The following is a 23,300-nucleotide window of genomic DNA, read 5'->3' on the forward strand; positions in this document are numbered from 1 at the left end:
ATTAGTAGGCAAAATTCAAGATATCATCACGTGTTGGTTTACCGTTATGGAATATCCGTTTCACAGATGACAGCGCATATGTTCCATTTGTCATAACTGAAATCCATTCTCCTGTTCCCCGAATGTTACCCACCGAATTATACTTATTACCGGGTTTGTACTAACATGAGCAACACGACGGGTGCCACATGTGGAGCAGGATCTGCTTACCCATACGGAGCACCTGAGATCAGCCCCAGTTTTTTTGTGTGGTTCGTGTTGCTCATTCTTTAGTGTTATATGTTGTGTTTTGTGTACTGTTGTTTGTCTGTTGGTCTTTTTCTTTTCTAGCTATGTCGTGTCAGCTAAAGAGACGCCCGATTTTGGCAAGGGTTTTACTGCAGGTAGGGAGAAGACTAAGATTGACCATATGTCCATTCCCTAGTCACCCTTGGAGGTTATGTTAAAGGATTACAAAACGTAAGTGATAACAAATAGGTCAGATTTTTAAGAACTACGTCTGTTAAAAAGGTAATTCCTAAAAAACGAATTTGGAGGTTAACTATGATATTTGCTTTTTATAAATAAACATTTGTTTCACTGCTTTATAAAATGGATGGTTAATCTTATTCAGTCAGCATACAATTCAACTCAGTATGTCAACATTGTCAAGAATAGCAAGTATGTATTTCCTTCCATTAAAATTTATATGAAATATCTAGATGCAAAAAGTTCTATTCTCCTAGTTGTTTGAATTTATATCCACTTGTCCACATCAGATATGGATCACTAACATAGTCTGGTAAAAAGTTGTAACATGCAGCTAATCTCTAAAATTAAAAAACGGACATTGAATTATCAAAAAAAAAATACTAAAACATATTAAGTAAAAATAATGCTTGAATAAAAATAAGTGGTATGATTGCCAACTCTCCACCAGAAACGACATGACGTAGAAGGTTGGCGTACGGCCTTCAACAATGATAAAACATATACCGCATCTATTAAAATGTTCCGAAATGATGACAAAAAAAAAAACAATTCAAACGAGAAAATTAACGACCTGATTTATGTGAAAAACAAATAAGATAAACAGCAATAAACGACAACCATTTAATAACAGGCTCCTGACGTGGGACATGCACGTACAGAATGTGGCGATGAAAAAATGTTTGCGGGTGCGCCAACCCTCCCCTTATCTTGGGACAGTTGTGTAATGTGGACGTATTTGCTGGTATGTGTTTCCTTTTCAGCACATATGATGTGACTGAGCATACTAAACCATCTTAAATTATGTATCAAGGAAATATGCATCTTTTTACTTTCCTTGTGCTTTCATGAAAGCGATGCCAAACTCAATATATTGGGTCAGTGCGTTACCGTTTAGTCAGGAATCCATTACGTGGTATCTTTTGCCGACAGGATTTGCTTCAAGTAGGGGAAATATTTAGCCTGCCTGATAGACATTTATAGTTAAGTGTGAATCAATTATTCAACTTGTTCATAAGGTCAAGTCCCTTTCAGAATTGAATATTTCATCTAATTGTTCACTTTGTTCTCGTTGTAAATATTCTTGCATTATATTACCCAGTGGACAAAAGTAACCTATCAACAATCGATCAATTTCTTAAATCTCAATTTAGGTGTGAAAAAAAGTAAAATAACAAAAATATCGAACTTCAAGGAGAATTAAAAACAGAAAGGCCCTTATCAAATGGCAAAATCAAAAGCTCAAACACATCAAACGAATGAAAAACAGTTGTCATATTCCTGACGTGGTACAGACATTTCCTTATGTAAAAAGTGGTGGATTAAACCTGATTTTATAGCTAGCTAAACCTCTCACTTGTATGACAGTCGCATAGAACGATATACTAATTAAGACCTACGGCACGAGTATCGATGTTGATTCCCTGTCCACCATCAACCAGATATCTATTTTTAGGATGAACGTTTCGTAGAGCGTCTACCATAGCGTCAATTACAGGTTTAGATGAAGAAGCCGCACGTGTGTCTTTTCTATTCACCAACATTTCGTCATACCATGCAAAGAAGTATTTTCGTCCATACAACCGTTTAAGTTCTTCACTTGCTTCTTTCCATTGTTCTTCACAGTCATTTTTCACTCTTTCACACTAAATAAAGGTGTTAAGAAAACTACACTTTTAAACATATATGCGGCAAATATATGGCCAAGACAATGTAAATTATCGGAGCGGAAATAATATCAAACAAAAGTTTTTGTAATGACAAGATATTCTCGATATTTAAATAATGTGTAGTTCAATTGCTGAAATAGAACTCAATTTTTATTAGATTTTTTTAAAGTAACATATATTAAGATAATTATTACACTATTATTGTCACAGAATAGTATATAGACCAATAGACCTTTTCAACAATTGTCTACACCTACAGTTGAGAACGACTATGATAGGAGAATATGAGGGATCGTCTCAAAAATAAAATTGAAAAAAAAGATTATTGATCGCATATGATTAATTTGATTGCCAATGAGACCACTATCCAACATGACGTGTATATATGCAATTGTTGTGTACCGTACCTTATTTTGTTTGTTTATCAAAATTAAACTTATTTGTGAATTGACTATGAAGAAAAGGAAGGACTTCAATGTTTCATTTCTTTTAGACGTCGAGTTGAAAATAAAAAAAAAAAAGAAAAAAAAAAAAAACCTGTAGTTTTGTAGTAGATGTTTAGTTAATCAATGTTAATTATCTGTTGACTAGAGCTTTTTCTTTCAATAATCCGGTTTACTGTGCCGTCGCTGGACCTGCTCCCCGGCAACCAAATGAAGTAGTTGACCAGAGAGAGGAAGAAGTTGATGAATTGCCTCGCCCTAATGTTGTACGACCAAAGCAAACTTAAAGCAAAATAGCGCCAACAAATGAACCTCATTCGCGAGAATCAGCCGGAGTACAATAAATTCATAGCAAAATAGATACCAAGATTTTTAAAGGCCCTTGGTGTAACTTCTGATTCAGATTAAGATTCAAATCGTAAGCTTTTTTTTCCCTTTTATTGCTATTTTTATGACTTCCACAGTGGGAAAAAAAATTCACACAATGCAACAAAAAAACAGACATTCAGAGTTACCACATAGTCTGCATTTTGGTTAAAGTCCCCAATCTACGACAAAGGGAAAAGGTATGTTGTCTTTCGAGACACGGACAACCTATAACGATCAATCAGTTCGGCACTGTCAAAAAAGACAAATAACTGTTGAGATATAAATACCATACGCATCAGTGGCGGATCCAGAACTTTTCATAAGGGAAGGGGGGGGGGGGGCGCTGACTGATCTAAAGGAGGGGGGGGCAATCGAGTCATGCTTCAGTGATTCCCAATATAATCAACCAAATTTTTCCCACAAAAAGGGGGGCCCCAGACATTCCCGCCCACCAACCCCCACCCCCGGATCCGCATATGCGCATCACTTAAGAGACATTATTTGTAAAAATGCGCAATTGTGGCGCAGAAAAAAAATGGTGTCGTTAATGTCTCAAGTTCATTAAGGAAACATCGCTTATCTAAATACTCACATAATCATTAAATTTAAAAAGAAAAAAGGCAGATTAAGATGTGAATTGATTGCAGTAATTATTTACTCGAAGGTTTAATAGATTCAACGTAAAATGTCGTATAAATACATGTAAAAAGAATATTATACAAAGGAGAGAAATATAGTTCATATTTGTTTAAAATATGTTCTTTCGTCAAAATAGTGTAGGTGTAAGCGTAATACTATTCAAGAATGATTTTTAATTTTGAGACGACCCCTTCATTTTACCTGTAAACTGTAGGTGTCATTAGTCGGTGTCGAGAGTTGTTGAAAAGTATATGTAAGAGAATGATAATCCCTTTCTTCATGATTAAGTACGAGCGTTAGCGAGTACTTATCATGAAGTAAGGGATTATCATTCTCTTACAAACTTAAAATATTGTAAAGTGCTCAAGGCTCAAATGATCTATTCAAGAATTAGTTTCATTGTCAGTGCAATGTTTATAATTAATGCATGACTTCTTTTTTCGGCATGTCATTTATAGATTAGTTTTAGTGAAGTGAGGACTTTCTTGTCATTTGGGAAATATTTTAAAAAAAAATGTGTTATAGATATTAGGTGACACACGTTAGAAAGAAAAGGTAGGAATTGTATGTTTCCTGATTGTGAGTATGAATGTAAATCATGTAATATTTTAGTGAGGAATTATCCTTTTTTTTATTTACAGTTTAAACCAATAAATACATTTGAGTTACAACTAAATTTTATTTCACAGCCAATATTTTGGTCCGGCTTTTTACATCAAATACAGTTTCATTATGTCCGGGAAATGTTCAAAAATAGTGTCCTTAAAAGTTTTTAATATGTTCAAAATTAAACTCCTCTGTTTTTTTTTTATCGGAATACATGTATTGGAAATAACTATTTTCCACAACCGCTGATCAAGTAATTAAAGTTTTGGAAAGCTAAAGATTTAGGTTATTTTTTATCTGAAAGTTTTTTTTTTTCTTTCTATTTTTTTGCATTGCTTTTGTATTGTTTAATTTTATAGTAATTTGAAGTTATAAATATTTTTATAATAACATTCATGGTACCAATTTTACTGCACCAGTAAACTTCAACTTATTTTGAGATTTTTGTTTGTTTCACAATTCAACTTTTAGTCAGTTTCAATCACTGTGTGATAAATCCTTTCAATCTGATAAATGTGCTTTGGGGCAGTTGTAACTCATTTATAGAAACTCTTTCTTTTGAACTGTAAATAGACCCAATAATAGGATAATCCCTTACTAAGAACATGATTTACATTCATTCTTCACAAATAAGAGGCATCCAATCCTACAATTTCATTGGTCGAGAGTACTTTGCAATATTCTAAGGTCTAATAGTCCATTTACCGCGCTATGACAGCTGTGAACAGTTTTCGTTTATCTGATATGTGATCTTAACAAATTATCAAGTGAAATATGGAACGCCGTAACTGTCTTATAGTGAAAATATTTAAAGTGTTTTGCCGATTTGTCTTTACGTCCTGTCATTTCTTCTTTATGTTATGTGTAAGTGCCTTTATTTCCTGACACTGCATCTCTGTGTTATGTCAAATTAATTATTTGATTTGTCAAACAATTGTATGATATGTCATTGCTATTCTTTGTTAAGTGCAAAATGCATTGCATCATGTTGTAACTTTTTTTTTTAGGGGGGGGGGGGGGGTTATTGGGAGGGGGAAGCTTACTGTTTTCCGATCATTTTGTCGTATACTAGTAATGAAAACTTCAAATAATTAATTTCCCCAAAAAATTGTACTGATTGAAAGCTTGATTTTTCTCTTTACGTTGCTCTTGCTTTCAAGACCGAGTACCAGGATGTCCTACCAAACAGCAGGTAACCTGTCGAAAAAAATATAAACTCCGGAGTCAAAATTTGATAATATGAAAGTAGTCTATTATATTGGAGCTATTTGACTTAATAGATTTTTTTCCCACTAGCCTAAACTCTTAATACAATAAAAAGAAAAAGCGTCACTTATCCTTGACCTGTGGATGAGAGAGTTGACGAGAGAGTTAATCAGGTTGTACCTAAATCTAAACTAAACATATAAATTCCGTTTCAATTTCGAATTGACGATTCATCTTTTGACTAGAGCTTAAGGCGCTAATATAGCCATCGTATCGCACTGGGTTATAAGGACTGAATTATTCGGGTTATGTCTCTGACAAAGTGTCCCTTGAATAACATGTGTAAAAGATACTTTGATTTTAAGATTTTGGTTGATATAAATATTAAGTAGTAAAAGTACAACTATACACAGCCTTGCCAACGAAATAGTATGTGTTATAGGCTCTGTTCGGTTTTCAAGCTCATAACGTTCAGATTCTTAATTATCAAGACAAAAATGCAAGAATCTAAACGTTTTGTCCGGCCCAAATGTTGTGCGCTTTAAAATCCATGTTATTTTTATTATAAGGTGATGACAAGGGTGGAAATGAACTGCACCAACTCTTACACTGTCGACATACATTGGCATTCACACCACTAGGACTCGGAACTATCGACACACATACAATTATATACTAATACTTATATTTTTAACTTTGGGACTCGGCTTTAATTGTGATTACCCAGGTTGATACACACCAAGAAAAGCGATTCGGACGCATGAAATTTATAAAGTATTATTTTCATTTTTTCCATATAAGTACATATTAACCATGTTCATACTTAACTATTTCAATACGTCATAAAATTGAGAATGGAAATGGGGAATGTGTCAAAGAGACAACAACCCGACCATAGAACAGACAACAGCAGAAGGTCACCAACAGGTCTTCAATGCAGCGAGAAATTCCCGCACCCGGAGGCGTCCTTCAGCTGGCCCCTAAACAAATATATATACTAGTTCAGTGATAATGAACGCCATACTAAACTCCAAATTGTACACAAGAAACTAAAATTAAAAATAATACAAGACTAACAAAGGCTAGAGGCTCCTGACTTGGGACAGGCGCAAAAATGCGGCGGGGTTAAACATGTTTATGAGATCTCAACTCTCCCCCTATACCTCTAGCCAATGTAGAAAAGTAAACGCATAACAATACGCACATTAAAATTCAGTTCAAGAGAAGTCCGAGTCTGATGTCAGAAGATGTAACCAAAGAAAATAAACAAAATGACAATAATACATAAATAACAACAGACTACTAGCAGTTAACTGACATGCCAGCTAGTCAGGTTATACAACCAACAAGATGGACAAAAAAATTAAAGGTCAGTTGAAGATCAAAATCTCGTTATGTATAAATCTCATACCGTTTCAATCGACATCGATGCGGTTGCTAATGGATACCAACCGGGTTCAACAATTGCAACCTTAATACCAAATTTCACCATTTCCAATCTTAAAGAATCTGACATTGTTTCCATTCCTGCTTTAGACACATGGTAGGTTGAATATCCAGGCCATGGAAATCGACCTCTAACAGAGGAAACATTGACAATTCGTCCTAAAAATATTGTTACTTATAGTAAGGGTATATGATATAATAAAGAAATTTTAAATATGAATATATACATTCAGGACCTAATAAGTGAACAGCTGATTGGAATTTACAAAACAAAAGGCACCTTTCACATAGAAAATGAATTTATAAAGTAAATCAATATTAATTGATGATCGTTTTTTTTTGTTCTCTTTATCAGCTTTTCAATATAAAAATTGTTTACAGAACTACAGAAATACGTCGTGAATGCATGGAAATCAATTGCTGTTTGTTTGTTATTAGTTTTGGGGAGTCTTTAATTGAAAAACAGACACTTAAATCCATATGGTATATTTTTTTTTAGATATTTTGTTCTGTTTTTAAACAAAACTGAGTATATGTTTAACCTTTATTAGTTTTAAACGAATACAAATTCTTCGTTAAACAAATAAATATGAGCGTCGTAATTCTGACATGTTTAAATCGAATTTAAAAGTCACGCTCGCTTGTTCTATAAATAAAAACGAAATCTTTTGCTGCACAATACAAGTGTGCACGTCTGATAAATGTATTTACTAAGTCACGTTCTCTTCTCTTTACAGCAGTATGGGAAATCAACTGCATCTGCCAAATGTACTTGTGAAATTAAAACAATCCGTTACAATAAAAAAAATTGGCGTATTCTATTCTAACCGTGTTAGATTTCTCCATTTGCTTTAAATAATGTAAAAATTAATAAAGCAGGAAAGAAAAGGTTTTATTTCTTGTAATTGAAGTATACGAAAACATTTAATGTATTTACAAGAACTCCAGGTTTTCAATGTTATTTATAAAATTGAGAATGGAAATAGGGAATGTGTCAAAGAGACAACAACCCGACCATAGAGCAGACAACAGCCGAAGGCCACCAATGGGTCTTCAATGCAGCGAGAAACTCCTGCATCCGGAGGCGTCCTTCAGCTGGCCCCTAAACAAATAAGTATACTAGTTCAGTGATAATGGACGTCATACTAAACTCCAAATTATACACAGGAAACTAAAATTAAAAATTATACAAGACTAACAAAGGGCAGAGGCTCCTGACTTGGGACAGGCGCAAAAATGCGGCGGGGTTAAACATGTTTTTTGAGATCTCAACCCTCCCCCTATACCTCTAGCCAATGTAGAAAAAACAAACGCACAACAGTACACACAGTAAAACTCAGTATAAGAGAAGTCCGAGTCCGATGTCAGAATAGGAAACAAAAGAAAATAAATGAAATGACAATAATACATAAATAACAACAGACTACTAGCAGTTACTGACATACCAGCTCCAGACCTCAATTAAACTGATTGAAAGATTATGTCTTCATCATATGAATATCAGGCACAATCCCTCCTGTTAGGGGTTTAGTATTGTACCGTCATGAAATAAATGAGAAGAACATAACCCGTGTCAGGCCAACAACTGGTTTTAGAATAAATATGTTAATTCCGATGCAAAGGCCCTATAAGTGAATAATTATTTAAGCCAAAATATGCAATCTTTAATGACCTGACAACAGTATCGTAACTATATCCCTTCTTAATAAGTCTGTTTAAAGGTTTTGTTAGCTTTTGAGGTGAATACTGACATTTTTGTGCTTTGTAAAGAACATTACCATAAAAGATTGGATGTGAAATACCCGAACGTATAAGATGTCTGCATGTTGAGTTATATTTACGACTGATGTCCTTATACCGATGATAAAATTTAGTAAATGTTTTTATGTAAGAATAAAAAATGCGGTATGATTGCCAATAAGACTATACTCTCCACCAGAGACTAAATTACATAGAAATTAATAGTTGTCGGTCACCGTAAGGCCTTCAACAATGAGCAAAACCCACACCGCATAATTAGCTATAAAATGCCTCGAAATGACAAATGTAAAACAATTCATGTACGATTATGTATAAAACAATGAACGAAAAACAAAGATGATGATGATGATGTTGATGATGATGATGATGATGACGATGACGATGACGATGACGACGACGACGACGACGACGACGAGGAGAATGATGAATGATGAATGATGAATGATGAATGATGGATGATGATGATGATGATGGATGACTGCTTAACGTCCAGCGGCAAATTAATATGCATATTCAGGACGAGAACATCATAATGTAATATGAATATTCACCCTGCTTTGTACTAGACCGACACGCTGTGAGCCGGAGTTTTAACCTAGTTCACAAGGTAACAGTTCGCAGGAAGACATGTAACCTTACCCGGACACATTATTCTGACTCCGAGCCGACCAGTCTTTGCTGTTACTCCTTAGTGCTGCGTGCTTAGCGTAGAAGCAGCAAATACCAATTTTAAAGTCTTTGATTTGAGAGTACTGGCAGTGACTGACAGCTAGTTCAAAGCCAATAACAACTACTATTCTCATTTTGAATTTGAAACACAGGAATACATTATCTTTAAAACAAGACAACGGTGCTCTCTATATGAAATAACTTCTGCTTTTACAGACATGGTTAGTTCTGGCATTAACTTTGAATTACCACTAATAAATAAACTGACAGCAATTTGTTCATGCATGTTATCTCATACATAAATCCTTATTCAGGGGAATTCTATATGAGGATCTGGATGGCGTTTACAGATTATAGAGTAAAGTGCAAAATCTACAGAAAAAGGGACCATAAAATAAAAAAATTAGAGAACAATAGAGCAAAACATAAAGATTAGAGAATAATGGGGTACTCAAATATAAAGAATAGAGAATAGTGGGCCAAAAATAAAAAGACTAAAGAAAAATGAAAAAAAAAATAAGAATGCAGATATGAAGAACATCCCAATCCAGATCCTCCTATATATTTACCTTTACATCGTCGTAATAATGGTAGACATGCTTTGATAATAGTCATATGTCCCAACAAATTGATTTCCATTATATTTCTGAACTGATGTAGATTGCACAGTTCTATGTCTCCTCCAATGCCTATTCCTGCATTATTAACTACTGCCCACAAACCTACAGTTGAAAGTCATTATTTAACAAAATTCGCCGTTTCAGAATCTAATGCATTGTTGGTAATTTCATTGTTCGTACTCAATCAAAATGATGAAAACGTCACGTCATTGGTTGAATTACAATTGTTTGGGACGTTGTTAGCCAATCACAGCATTTCGGTGTACGTTTTTGAAATTATTACCCAGAATGCTTTCGATTCTGAAAGGCGAATTAAACAGTACCAATTATTCTGCCCCAGATGCGCATTTCGACAATAAATGTCACGATCTAAAGTGATGCTCGTCACATAAAAAACCTGTATATGATAGTTGTCTCCTATTTGAGTTGATGTTGGTATTAAACTTGTCCAATAAAAAAGAATATGGCATTTAAATAGAAATCGTTCAAGCCCAGTTCTAATAAAAAAAATCAAAGGGTATGGGGTATCCATCCATGCCACAAAATCAGTACATACACAGCAAAAAAACACACAAAAAGCAAAGGAACAGTGCTTTAATTGCTGTTTTTCATCTCAAAGTCACAGTGTGGCCTTCAACACGGAGCAAAAAAAAACCCCTCACCTTACTGCAAGTCTAAGACGGCACTTGCACCGGTTTGAGCGGAACAAATGGGAAGCTTTATAAGTGAATTGTCTTTGCTAGAGAAACTCAAAACAAATTAATAAAATACTGTATACTATACTTATGAAATAATAACTTCATGTCATGTTCTTTGCTCATTTTAATATGGGTAGGCATTATATTTGTCGATATTTTACATTGAGCGTTAGCAAAAATCATTTTAATGGAATATTTTTATTTCTTAATTTCTAAAACTGTTTATATTGAGAAAAAGCTCCTATGAACTATAATTAAAAAAAAATACTTTCAAAATGCCTTTTTAGAAAGAAAATAATATTTGGTTTGCAGGAGAAATTGTTAAGGAATATTACATATGCCACTGGACGTTTATTATTAGATTGTGTAATGACCTCGTGTGAATGAGAATTTTTTCGCAAAGTTTTCAGCAATCTCTATTCGTTTCGATAGCATTTTGCTGATTCGTTTGTACATTTGTTTAACATTTGTTTTGTTTTTCTTTTCATGAAATTTGGTATCATCAGCACTTTTGGATAAGCTCGACTATAAAATAATGCAATGGGGGACCAAATTTCTGGAAATGGGTCTGTTTCAATGTGGATGTGAATCCGACTCCTTTTAGTAGATAAATCTACAAATGAGTCACAAGGCTGAAATTGTCAGTCGCCTTCAATGACGATGTTTACCTTTTTGCGTTTTCGGCTGACACAAGTGTAGATACAAATAGAACTTCAAACAACAAAAACAATCAACGAGACAAAATCTACAAATTAGTAAAACGAACGTTATCATCAATTTATTCCTTGTAAAAAATATTGTCCTGTAAGGAAATTTTTATTCGTTAATGCCTTTATTACACTTTAACAGATAAAGATAATCTTGAAACAGCAAATACCGGTATAATCACCACAACAAGAACACTTGTAATAATCAGTCCCACTTTCTGTCGCTGGACGCTATTTAACCCTTCCAAATTTGTATTTTAGAGTTTAAACAATTAAAAATTTGCAACTATAAAAGCAAAATTTAATTTCAAATTAAACCAAATCGATCGTTTTGATTTTAATTCATAGAAATCTTTTTACTTTTCCATATAAAAATGAAAAAAGCAACTTCAAACTTGTCAACTCTACTCAAACTCTTGCTTAAAAAATCAAATATCTAAAAAGAGAAATCTTGTTGAGTCAATAAACCACCTACGGAGTAAAAACTGTAAAGGTCTCTAAATAAAGCTGAATGACAATTGATCGCTGACCAAAAGTCCATCCACAAATATGTCATATAAAAATAAGAAGATGTGGTATACTTGTCAATGAGAGAAATTTCCACCCGAGACCAAATGGCATGGAAGTTTACAACTATAGGTCACCGTACGGCCTTCAACAATGAGCAAACCCCATACCGCATAATCAAATATAGAAGGCCCGAAATGACTAATATTAAACAATTCAAACGAGAAAACTGACAGTCTGATTTGTGTACAAAATAATGACAAAAAACAAATATGATATACAGCAACAAATGACAACTACTGAATTACAGGCTCCTGACTTGGGTAGGTCATTTTGTTTATTTTCTTTGGTTACATCTTCTGACATCAGACTCGGACTTCTCTTGAACTGAATTTTAATGTGCGTATTGTTATGCGTTTACTTTTCTACATTGGCTAGAGGTATAGGGGGAGGGTTGAGATCTCATAAACATGTTTAACCCCGCCGCATTTTTGCGCCTGTCCCAAGTCAGGAGCCTCTAGCCTTTGTCAGTCTTGTATTATTTTTAATTTTAGTTTCTTGTGTACAATTTGGAGTTTAGTATGGCGTTCATTATCACTGAACTAGTATATATATTTGTTTAGGGGCCAGCTGAAGGACGCCTCCGGGTGCGGGAATTTCTCGCTGCAATGAAGACCTGTTGGTGACCTTCTGCTGTTGTCTGTTCTATGGTCGGGTTGTTGTCTCTTTGACACATTCCCCATTTCCATTCTCAATTTTACATACAGAATGTGGCGGGGTTCAACTTGTTTGCTGACGCAAAACCCTCCCTCTAACCTGTGGCATTGGTGTACAAGTACATCATAAGAACAAACTACAAAACTCAGTTGAAAAGGGCTAACCTCATCAGATCTATACAAAGTAGAAAAACAACTAACAAAAACAGATCGGACGTGGCAGGGAATTTATCCATCCCCAAAACAAAAAAGACGCGAAGTACAGGTCTGAGAGTACGTGCAGTTACCTACAGCTAGTTCAAAGCCAAGTAATCTAATAAAAAATCAAGTATCTAAGACTAGAATATCAATCAGTACACATCCAACATCCAATGGATTTAGAGTAAAAACGTCATTAACAGTCAGAGAAAAAACATGACCTTGTGCAATGCCAAGATTAAAGTATCGACAGATTGTAGAACCGTGAAAGTTCATATGTATATAACAATAATATTTAGTTTAGTTTTAGTTTTCTGATAACAAAATCAAGATTTTAACCAATAAAACATTATTCAAAGATCTAATTTGTAACGTTTTGGAATCCGTTTATTGACATTATGTATATTTAAAACGAGATGCAAAGTGGGTCGACCGAAAACAAACGTTGAAAGTCTTGAATAAGATGGTACGTTGGAAAGAGGCATGCAAATGCCTTTCAAGAGCTATATCGTAAGGTAAGCTATGTACCCCTCCCTTTTTCTCTACATGTTAGACAAATGCCGGCCATCTATATAGGTAAATAAGATGTGTACTTATTGTGAATATCTGTTTTTCATTACAGCCATTTTTCATGTTTTGAACAGGTTTGAGTTTCCGGTCCCTCTAATACCGTCTGGTTTTTTTTAACTGGAGATGATCTGATTCAACCAAATGCACTTTTATTCTTTGAAACTGTAAACGATAGTATTTTGCTTGCGTTTTTTCGATCCTGTTTTGAACACCCTAATTCTAAGGTGGCGTGTCTAATTAGACGTGTTAGGAAAGTCAATACGATTTTGGCGCTGATGTTAAATACCAATACTACTATAAGCTATAGTGGGGACCATCTCAAAAAGCACAGATAATTAGTCATTATAGTTACCTGTATGGGTTTGTTTGATAATGCTGAGATGATTTTTAAATAATAGAATATTAACAATTTATTCCGCAATATACCGACAAGGATACAGCAAATCAACACGATCATTATTAATATTAATATTATAAAAATGCATTGTTTCATAGAAGTGATCGATTAAGTTTAAGATCGTTGCCCCTCCCCCCCTTTTCTTACTATTTTGTTGAACGACTGCAAGGAAAATCCGCAAAGTGATTAAAAAAAAATGAATAAAAAAAATGCAATAAAATCACATCCGAATCCGTTTTTCTTACTCTACATCATTCTTTGTTCATTATGTTAGTTTATTTGAAATTTATTTAAAATATACTTTTCAGGTCGGGGCCTTTCATAGCTTTTATGCGGGATGGGTTTTGCTCCTTGTTGAGGGCCATACGGTGACCTATATATGCCAACATTTACGTCATTTGGTCTCTGGGGGATATATGTCTACTTTGGCAATCATACATTGTACCACTTCCCTTATTTTATATCATGTTTCTAGAATAGAGAAATGTGTAGCTTTACATTCTAATAAAAGAACTGGAGATTTGTGTACTTGACAATGAAAGAATGAAACAAAAGCGTATTCAATTTGATTATCTTTATTTTTTATTTTTGTCTAGAAATGTCACTTTAATTTAATGCAGAAAAGGGACAATACCTAAAAAAAACCTGTTAAAATGTGTGAATTATTTATTCTTATTCAAATTTTCCCTGACATTTTCTTTCTATCAACTTTCGTCAGTTTGTTATTCGGACAGAAGAGGTTTTCGAATGAAAATTTAAAAGATTACCACATTTGGGCACTATTCAAGCATGTTAAATTTACGTTTCGGTGAAGGGTCGGAAGTTTTTTTCTTGGTATCACGGATTCCCAGTAGCATCTTGGTCATTTTTAAGTGTACGTCTGGACCTCGGCGAAGGGTCTGAAGGCCCCCAGCGGGTCCAGGACAGTGGACCTTCTGATATGGGTTCGAGGGGCGAAGCCCCCGGAAGCTAACAAGTTTTCGAGAACCCGTCCACCTATTGTTATGCCATATAGGAGACAACAATTAAGAAAACACCGAGAAGGGGGGACAAAAAGAGCAACAAACTAAATAGAAGAATTTCAGAGTGTCATGTTTATGTCGAGCACGCCATCAGACTTTTAAAACATTTAAGGTTGTCAGAACTTTGAGGAGACATCCAAGACACGAATTGAATCAAATTGTTGAATTGTGTGCTAGACTTGTGAAGAGACAAACTGAGTTATTTGACTATTAAATATATTCTACTCATATTATTCAATGTATATATTCAGATTTTTGGCCGAAAAAATCCGCCATTCCCATTCTTAACCCTTTATATATTTTTAATGGTTTTTTTTGCCCTCCTAAAATCAAAGAAATACAAATGAATATATGAAGATCTACGAAAGGCCCCTGCACGTTTTAAAATTAGGAGTCGACGTTAACTGTTCGCTTTATATTGTATCAAACACACCACAAACGTAAACTATACCACGCCGAGATACTTTTCGATGCAATTGCATTTTGAGAAAGTCCACACTTAAATCCTGTATCGGTATTGTTATTTAACATCAGCGCAGTATTTAAATCCCTTTCCTAACACGTCTAAGACGTGCATTGGCCTTACGTAGATCTTCATACATTCATACATTAATTTATATTTGTTTGATTTAAGAGTGCAAAACAAAACTTAACAAAAATATATGTAAGAGTCAAGAATGGGAATGACGGATTTTACGGCCACAAGTCCAAATATATATATTAAGCGATATGATTAGAATATATTTAATAGTTAAATAACTCAGTTTGTCTCTCCACAATAGATATGTCCTATTTCCGTTGCAAAATATAGTTAGCACGCATTTTGTGTCCAGGGATACAGGGACGCGTATATATGTGTGGCTTAAACAAATCAGTACTAATCTGAACACATCGTTATATCTATATATATAAAAAAGAAAATAAAAAGTGGACACAAGTGGATACAGTGCTATTTCTATATAAAACGTTAAGAAGCAGGGGGCTACAGAAGAAGGTTGTCTTGCTGCGCATCGTTTTAATGTTCAAGAAAACAACTTTCCATGAGCTATATGTGATTCGTATTGTCTACTACTATCTGGGTATGAATGCAATGAATGGACAAAGGGACGAAAGAACGGACGGCTGGACCAATTCACCCATCACTATATACCGTCCAATTTAGAAAGCGGAGTGTATAGTGAATCTAAGGCAAAACAAAATGAAGCAAATCGAAAAAAAAAGGCCCGACATATAATTTAGCAGACTTTGTTTTGAAAGAGGTGAAAATGAATATTCCATTTTTAAAATAACCTCTTGACCCAAAGATACTAACATTAACTTCTCCATATGAAATTTTCAACAATATCTCAATTTAATCGTGGTGTTTTGTTTTGTTGGTGGAGGAAGCCGTGGTAACAAGAAAAAGAACCAACTTCCGACCCTTCACCGAAACGTAAATTTAACATCTTTTAATACTTAATTCGATAATCTCTCTTTTCCGAAAAACTAACTGATAAAAGTTGATACAAGGAAAATGTCAGGGCAAAATTTTTTATGTGAATAAGAATTAATTCATTTAACATTATATAAAATTGTCAGTGACCTTTCTAGATAAAATAAAAATATAAAGATAATCAAATTGAAAACGCTTTTGTTTCAGTCTTTTTTTTAATTGTCAAGTACACAACTTTCTAGTTTGGTTTATTTTTATAATTCTACGATACTGTGTAACACATTTCTCTATTCTAGAAAATGATATAAAATAAGGAGATGCGGTATGATTGTCAAAATAGACAACTATCTACCAGAGACCAAATAACGTAAATGTTTGCAACTATAGATTACCGTACAGACCCCCAACATGGAGCAAAACCATTCCCGCATATAAAAGCTAAGAAAGGCCCCGACATGACAATTATTTTTAAATAAATTTCAAATAAACGAACGTTTTGAACAAAGATTGATGTAGAGTAAAAAATCGGATTCGAATGTGATTTGATTCCTGTGGTTTTTTCTATTCATTTATTTTGATCACTTTGTAGATTTTCCATGTAGTCGTTCAACAAAATAGTAAGAAATGGGAGAACAACGATCTTAAACTTAATCGATCCCTACTATGACACAATGCAAGAATAATGTTCGTGTTGTTTTGCTGGATCCTCGTCCGTGTATTGCGGAATAAATTGTTACTATTTCATTGTTTAAAAATCATCTCAACATTATCAAATAAACCCATACAGGTCTAGGTTAGTCTATGGAAAGGTATATACTATGAAATTTAGAGCGAGGGGCTTGCCCCGAGCTCTTAATTTCATAGTATATACCTTTTCATAGACTATCCAATTTAGCACATATTTACAACTCGAGTAATCTTTTAATTGGTCTATTGATAGATTATTTTGGCTGACTACTTGTATCACAGGTGTTTTTAAAACGCAGCTCATTAACAAAGTTTTGTAAATCTACTCACTAGTATCAATGTAAATTATGTGATTTCAAAAGGCCCTCGACTCCAGAATGAAAAGATGGTAGCTGCTGGTGTAAGTATATTTATTGGTATAAAGCGGTGTATTACTATACATGTACTTCTTTACATGGTAAGATGACAAAATAAATTGACCAAAAGCAGGCAATAATTAAATTGCAGTGGAATCTTCAAATATCTTGAAAACATTTTTCAATTTCACAGTAAAACTAAAGCTATAATAAATTTGAAACATATAGATAGTATGCAGTGGCGGATCCAGGGAGGGGGTTACGGGAATTGGAAAACCCCCTTGTTTGGACGATCAATGCTTTTGAATGGGGACGTATGGTTGGAAACCCCCCCCCCCCCCCCTTATCCTGGGTTGGAAACCCCTTTTAAAAAAGGCTGGATCCGCCCCTGGTATGTCCCCATAGATAGTCTAGCGGATAGTCATTAAAAAGCAACTACCAATAGATCAAAGATACTAGGGTTTATATATTTTTTTCGAAGTAAAAACTAAAAGATGTATCAGAACATGTATATACATATATATATATAGGTGGCACATTCTCTTCAGACATTATTACGGGTTTTCAATTCATGACATCGTCCTGAACATGCATGAAATATTTGCCACTGGACATTAAGCAACCAATAATCAACCAATCAATCAATTCATGACGAAATAGATCAAGTTGCCTTAATTTCCCTTTACAAGGTTTCATAGTACACACTTTTTTGTGTACAAAGTAATTGCATGGATGATAAATCATAATTTTAAGATGGCGTTGTTCTATAATCAAGGTATAAAGAACCATATTTGTTACTCTTTATTTAAATGAAAGAAACTTGCAATCGTCAAACTTTTTTTTTAGATCTAAAAGGTATTTAAAAATCAATGTAAAAACTAATTACAAACTATGTTATTTAATTTGGAACACAGCATTTAATTTAAAATAGCCAGTGGCAATTTTTGTTTTAATATCTTGATTACGATACAATGAAATCTTACCCTTGTGGTCATTCATGCGTAGTTACTTAGTACACGGAAAAAGTATGTACTATGAAAATTAGAGGGCAAATTCAAGCAATTTGATTGGACGAGAAGTTGTAAGTATGTGCTAAGTAACTATAATGAATGATTATCTGTGCTTTTTGAGATGGTCCCCACAATAGCCTGTAGTGGTATTGGTATTTAACATCAGCGTCAAAATCATATTGACTTTCCTAACACGTCTATTAGTCATGCCCGATACACTTTAAGTAAATAGAACCTCAACTTAAACACCTGCAACGGGTTAATAGTTCGAAAGACAAAAAGTAAACAAAAGATATCCTTTATGTAAAGGATATAAGCCGATAACAGAATGGACTGTTAGAGGCTTATATCTTACTTAAAACATTGTTTAACACGTCAAAAAGGTGAAAAAAATGCAAGCAAATACAAACTTTTGGTAAGATTTATTTTCATCAAGTGTGAAAATTGTTTTGAGAATAAACTTTCTTTACATCAAAATTTATCCTACATGTTGGCCCCTTTAAACAGTAGCTCAACTTAAACAATAGACAAAAAGAAAGTACAGCTGAAGGTAAACAACATGTATTGCTACATGAAGATAAAGACACAGCGTATGCGTATCATGATTGTTGCGTGCACATTAACTACTCTAAAATAATTTCCTTGAATACCTTCACATGCGTTTTGTGTTTCAAAATCTATGGATAAAGACGATGAAAGTATATTCTTAATGCAAAAACGAAGAGAGTGATGTCGTTATCAGTAAATGTGTTGTTTCAAACTTTAGATTAAAATCAAATGTGTATTCAGACAAATTCGATTTCAGTGTGGATTACAAAGAGGATATAGTTATAGCAGCTAATAATGGAAAGTTTTATATTTATTATATTTCAAAATGTAGTCTTCTATTAGTTTCTTGTTTCTTCTGGGTTTTTAATTTCTTACTAGGTGAATGAGAAAAAAAGAAAAACGTGAAGACAGGTTCACATTGAACCATAACGAGTGCACCGCAGTCGGTTTTATTTCAAATATATAATTGATATGAACAAATGAAGAAATAACAACGTGTAATCATTTTAAATTATTTTGTTGTTCATCGGAATAGTCAAGAGACTGTTATTGTTTACCAAAAACGGTACCACCTGAAAATCCCCCCTTTTTTCTGTTTTCTTTTTTCTGCAAGGTCGTGTCGCTCTTTTTTCGTTTATTTGTGTATTGATGTCCCTTGTTTTTTTTTTTTTTCTTTCTTTAATGTTACCGAATCATTATTTTATCTCTCGATTTCCTTTTGATAAAAAAAACTCTCTTATTTTCTTTTATAACATAAAACGATCACTACGAACAAACTTTAAGTGTGAATCGGACACGATTGATTTGTTTAACAGATAACCTGTGGTAACGTCTTCCTTTATTCTGCTCCCCATATTCATTGTCGTTAATAGGCGAATTGTTGCATTATATTCATATTCAAGCAATAATATCAGACTTAAAACAAACAACAACTTGTAAATCAACGCCGAATTGAAAATTATAAAAACTAGTGAAGTCCCCTAGTTCACGAAGCAAGTTCTAGATTTGCACTTTGTACACAGGATGAGGTTTAGGTTGTTTATGGTCCTTGTATTGCCGCATGCTCTATCAAACGTTCGAAGCATTACTTTATTTCTTTGTTTTTTTTTTATTTTAATTGTAGCTGAACATGATGTTAGGAAGAATAAGAGCAACACCAGAGGTCAATTTTGAAACCAAAGACGGACGAGGATAAATCTTTTGAAAAAAGAAATACATAAAAGCAACAAAAATAAGACTTGTAACGAGCTTTATCAACCAATTGAATTGTAGCTAAAGGAGACAACCCAAAACATGAGAACAGTTGCTGTGATATAAGTATTAGTAGTGTTAAAATCAATTTGAAAGGGATTTTTTTTTCTCAAGAAACCGTTTTGATGAGTGACAAGATTATTGTATATGAAGGTGACTTTAATAAAATGTTTTTTTTTTTTTTTTTGGGGGGGAGGGGGGGGGGGGGGGGGGGGGGTAATTGTCATTTGTTCTTTGGTTGTATTTTTTTTTTCACATGAAGAAAAAAATTGGCAAAATTGATAGTTTTTTTTTCTTCTGTGATTGGACTATCATTTACCCGTAAGAATCAGTTATGCTACCTTCAGCTGTCCGATATTTTTAAGAAAGAGGAGGGCTATAAATATTGGACATTTAAAGGTAACATAATGGTTTCTTATTCGTAAATGATAGTCCAATCACTGAAATAAAGAACGGGTACAACAATAGAATAACGTCACAACAATGTTTTAAGAAATGAGATCGTCCCAGGTATCTTCGATAATTATGTTGTGTTGAATAATGACGAAAACTGTAAAGAAAGGTTGATAAGAATTAATATTATCCGAATTAATATTATACCTTGTAAAGGCGATTATCATGACATTAATCGGGTAAAATTATTTTGTTTATATAATTAACATCGTTTGTATTTTTTGTGTTCACACTTCGTATATATCAGTTTTTGTTGGTTCGTAAACCTGTCCCGTTTAAGATGTACTGTATCTCTCTTGTATCGTGCTACAGATTTCGTTTTTTTTCTGAATACCCTTTAATCTTTTTTAATATGTTTCTTGATTGTGGTGTAATCTAAATTAGGTCATTATGTTTTGTTATCGATCATCATAGTACTTCTATTTTTCTATCAACGACGTTACTAATGAATCTCGGATTTTAATTGAGCACTCACCTTTTGCAGAAAATTGTTCTGAAACTATAGCAACTGCTTTGCCTATTTCATCCGCCTTTATAAGATTAAGTTGTACAACATTTAAGTTTCTAAGATTCCTATTTCTTAGTTCGCATGCTCCTTTTCCACTGAAGTTTAATACACCAGCAAACACAATAAACCCATCATCGACCAGCCGGTTTGCTAAGTCGTGTCCAAATCCTATAAAAGAAACCGGCATAACTTACTATGCGGTATGGGTTTTGAAGGCCGTACGGTGACCAATATAACGTCATTTGGTCCCTGGTGGATAGATGTCTCATTGGAAATTATACCACATCTTCTTATTTTTATATGAAGATAACATTGACGTTGTTTCTTCATGGAGAGAGTCAACTTTTTTCCCTTTTCACTAAACAAGGTCACTTTTCACGATTTCCGAAAGCTTAATAAGTACATCCATTGTACGTACTTGTATATACATGTAGCTTTTTTTTTTGTTTTTTTATTGACCGTTACGGAATATTTGTCACAAACAACTACGGTTATATTTGATTATGTACATGTGTTGCAGCAAATCTTTTATCCCATCCTTTGACAAAGTATTGATTGAAGATATTTTATCGTCTCTATTTAATATGTTTACAATATTTTTAGACTGTGCGATTCAGAACTTTACATATTCTATAGACACTGTTTTGTATGTCAATATAGATATCATTTATATGTTTTTTCTTTCGTATTGTTTGGTTTGTGTCTCTTTGATAGATTTTACACATCTCATAGATAAACAGAGGCCTTGGTTGCCGAGTGGTCTTCAGAAGTAGTCCAACTATTGTATCAATAGCCTGTCAACACCGAGGTTGTGAGTTCGAATCCCGCATGTGGCAGGTGCTCTTAACTCCAAACTTAATTGAATAGGATTTTCAATTTCCCTACTCCAGCTTCCTCCTTAAACTGACCGCCAGGAAATAGCACAATAATAGCGTTAGACACCAATCTATCAATCACTATCTAATATGGCAAAACCGTATGCTAATCAATATATCAATTAGGCTTTGTTCGTGTCGTTTGGGTGATGTCTCATTGACGGATTCTACACATCTTGTTTTGCTTATTAGATAAACAAATATCAGAAATATCCAATCCAAGGTGTGATGTAGTTAAAATCAGACTAACTTACCTGTATCGCATCCGGTTATCAGAACAGCCTTTTTATTTACAGGCAAGAATTGCTTGAAGTTCCGTTCCGTGACTTTTAATGCCAAATAAAATATCCCAAAGCAGATAAAACTCGTGTAACACTCATAGCAAACAATAATTATACACAACAGTAAACTTGTTGTAATTAATAAGCGAAACATCAAAGTTATGTCCATTCTTGTACAATTAAGTAAATCTAGCTATCTTAAGCATATACTAGATAAGACACGATCGAGTTGATCAACTCTGAACATCATATTATTATCATCAGTATATCATATACATGTATCAGTTGTTCTAAAATCGGTCTTATAACTATAGAAGATTTATAACAAATTGGACAGTTCTTTGTCATTTTACATTCCTACTTTTGAATAATAATTAGAACGGTTTTGGAACAACTGGTACATGTATATAATTCATAATGATGTACAACTGATGCAGGATTAACTATACGAGACGTAAACTACTATATATAAATATATATATACAAGTCTAAATTAAAAACAACGTTCAAACCTATGATTGCGTTGGGTAAAAACCGCAATTTTTATACGTGTGCATGCAAAACAAATTTCTTGTTAGAGGGGTCTTAATACAGCACAAACAACATTTTCCAAAAGACCAAAAAAGTGAAAAAGTATATTTTAACAAAACGCATTTGACTAACAGGTCGAACAACAAATGTACTTAAACCCTGCTGACTGCCATTGGCGATTGCCAAATAAACGGATCACCGATGTAATAAATGGATCTTAATTATAAATTTGATACTAAATAGAAAACAATAAACTTGCGGAAAAGGTGATATACCGCAAACAAAAGGTGCAAAGGTTTTTGTACACCATATCCGGATTTCGACAATTAATGTCTCTTCAGTGATGTTAGGAATCGAAACGGTATTTAGAAAGCCATACAATTTACCTCAATTTAGGATAGACTCTTGAATTTTGAGGAGTCAAAATAGGATGAACGGATCATATAAACCCGAAGGCAAATATAATACAAGCCCAAACGAAAAAATATAAACAAGTCTAAATTGAATTTATAGCTTAATATATATATATAGTACAAAATGAATTGACAGCCATTTTTTATATCTTTCGAAGATCAGCGCTTAACATGCAAAGACAAATTCAATCCTCAAAGGAGGAAGTTTCAGTGGGACAGTGTGACCTTTGCTATATAAATAT

The 23,300-nt window shown here is 33.7% G+C and overlaps 1 protein-coding gene across 1 annotated transcript; it reads right to left on the reverse strand.

The window, feature by feature from the left end:
• Positions 1–558: 558 nt before the first annotated feature.
• On the reverse strand, positions 559–22,988 carry LOC127720389 (D-beta-hydroxybutyrate dehydrogenase, mitochondrial-like). Its single transcript, XM_052226976.1, has 5 exons — positions 20,926–22,988; positions 9,847–9,999; positions 6,813–7,006; positions 1,869–2,114; positions 559–809 (listed from the first exon to the last, which is right to left on the reverse strand). The coding sequence occupies exons 1-5, from the start codon at positions 21,143–21,145 to the stop codon at positions 714–716; spliced, it is 909 nt and encodes a 302-aa protein (XP_052082936.1). The 5' UTR covers positions 21,146–22,988; the 3' UTR covers positions 559–713.
• Positions 22,989–23,300: the final 312 nt, after the last annotated feature.

This window comes from Mytilus californianus, unplaced genomic scaffold, assembly GCF_021869535.1.
Source record: "Mytilus californianus isolate M0D057914Y unplaced genomic scaffold, xbMytCali1.0.p SCAF_11, whole genome shotgun sequence".
Taxonomy (NCBI): Eukaryota; Metazoa; Mollusca; class Bivalvia; order Mytilida; family Mytilidae; genus Mytilus; species Mytilus californianus.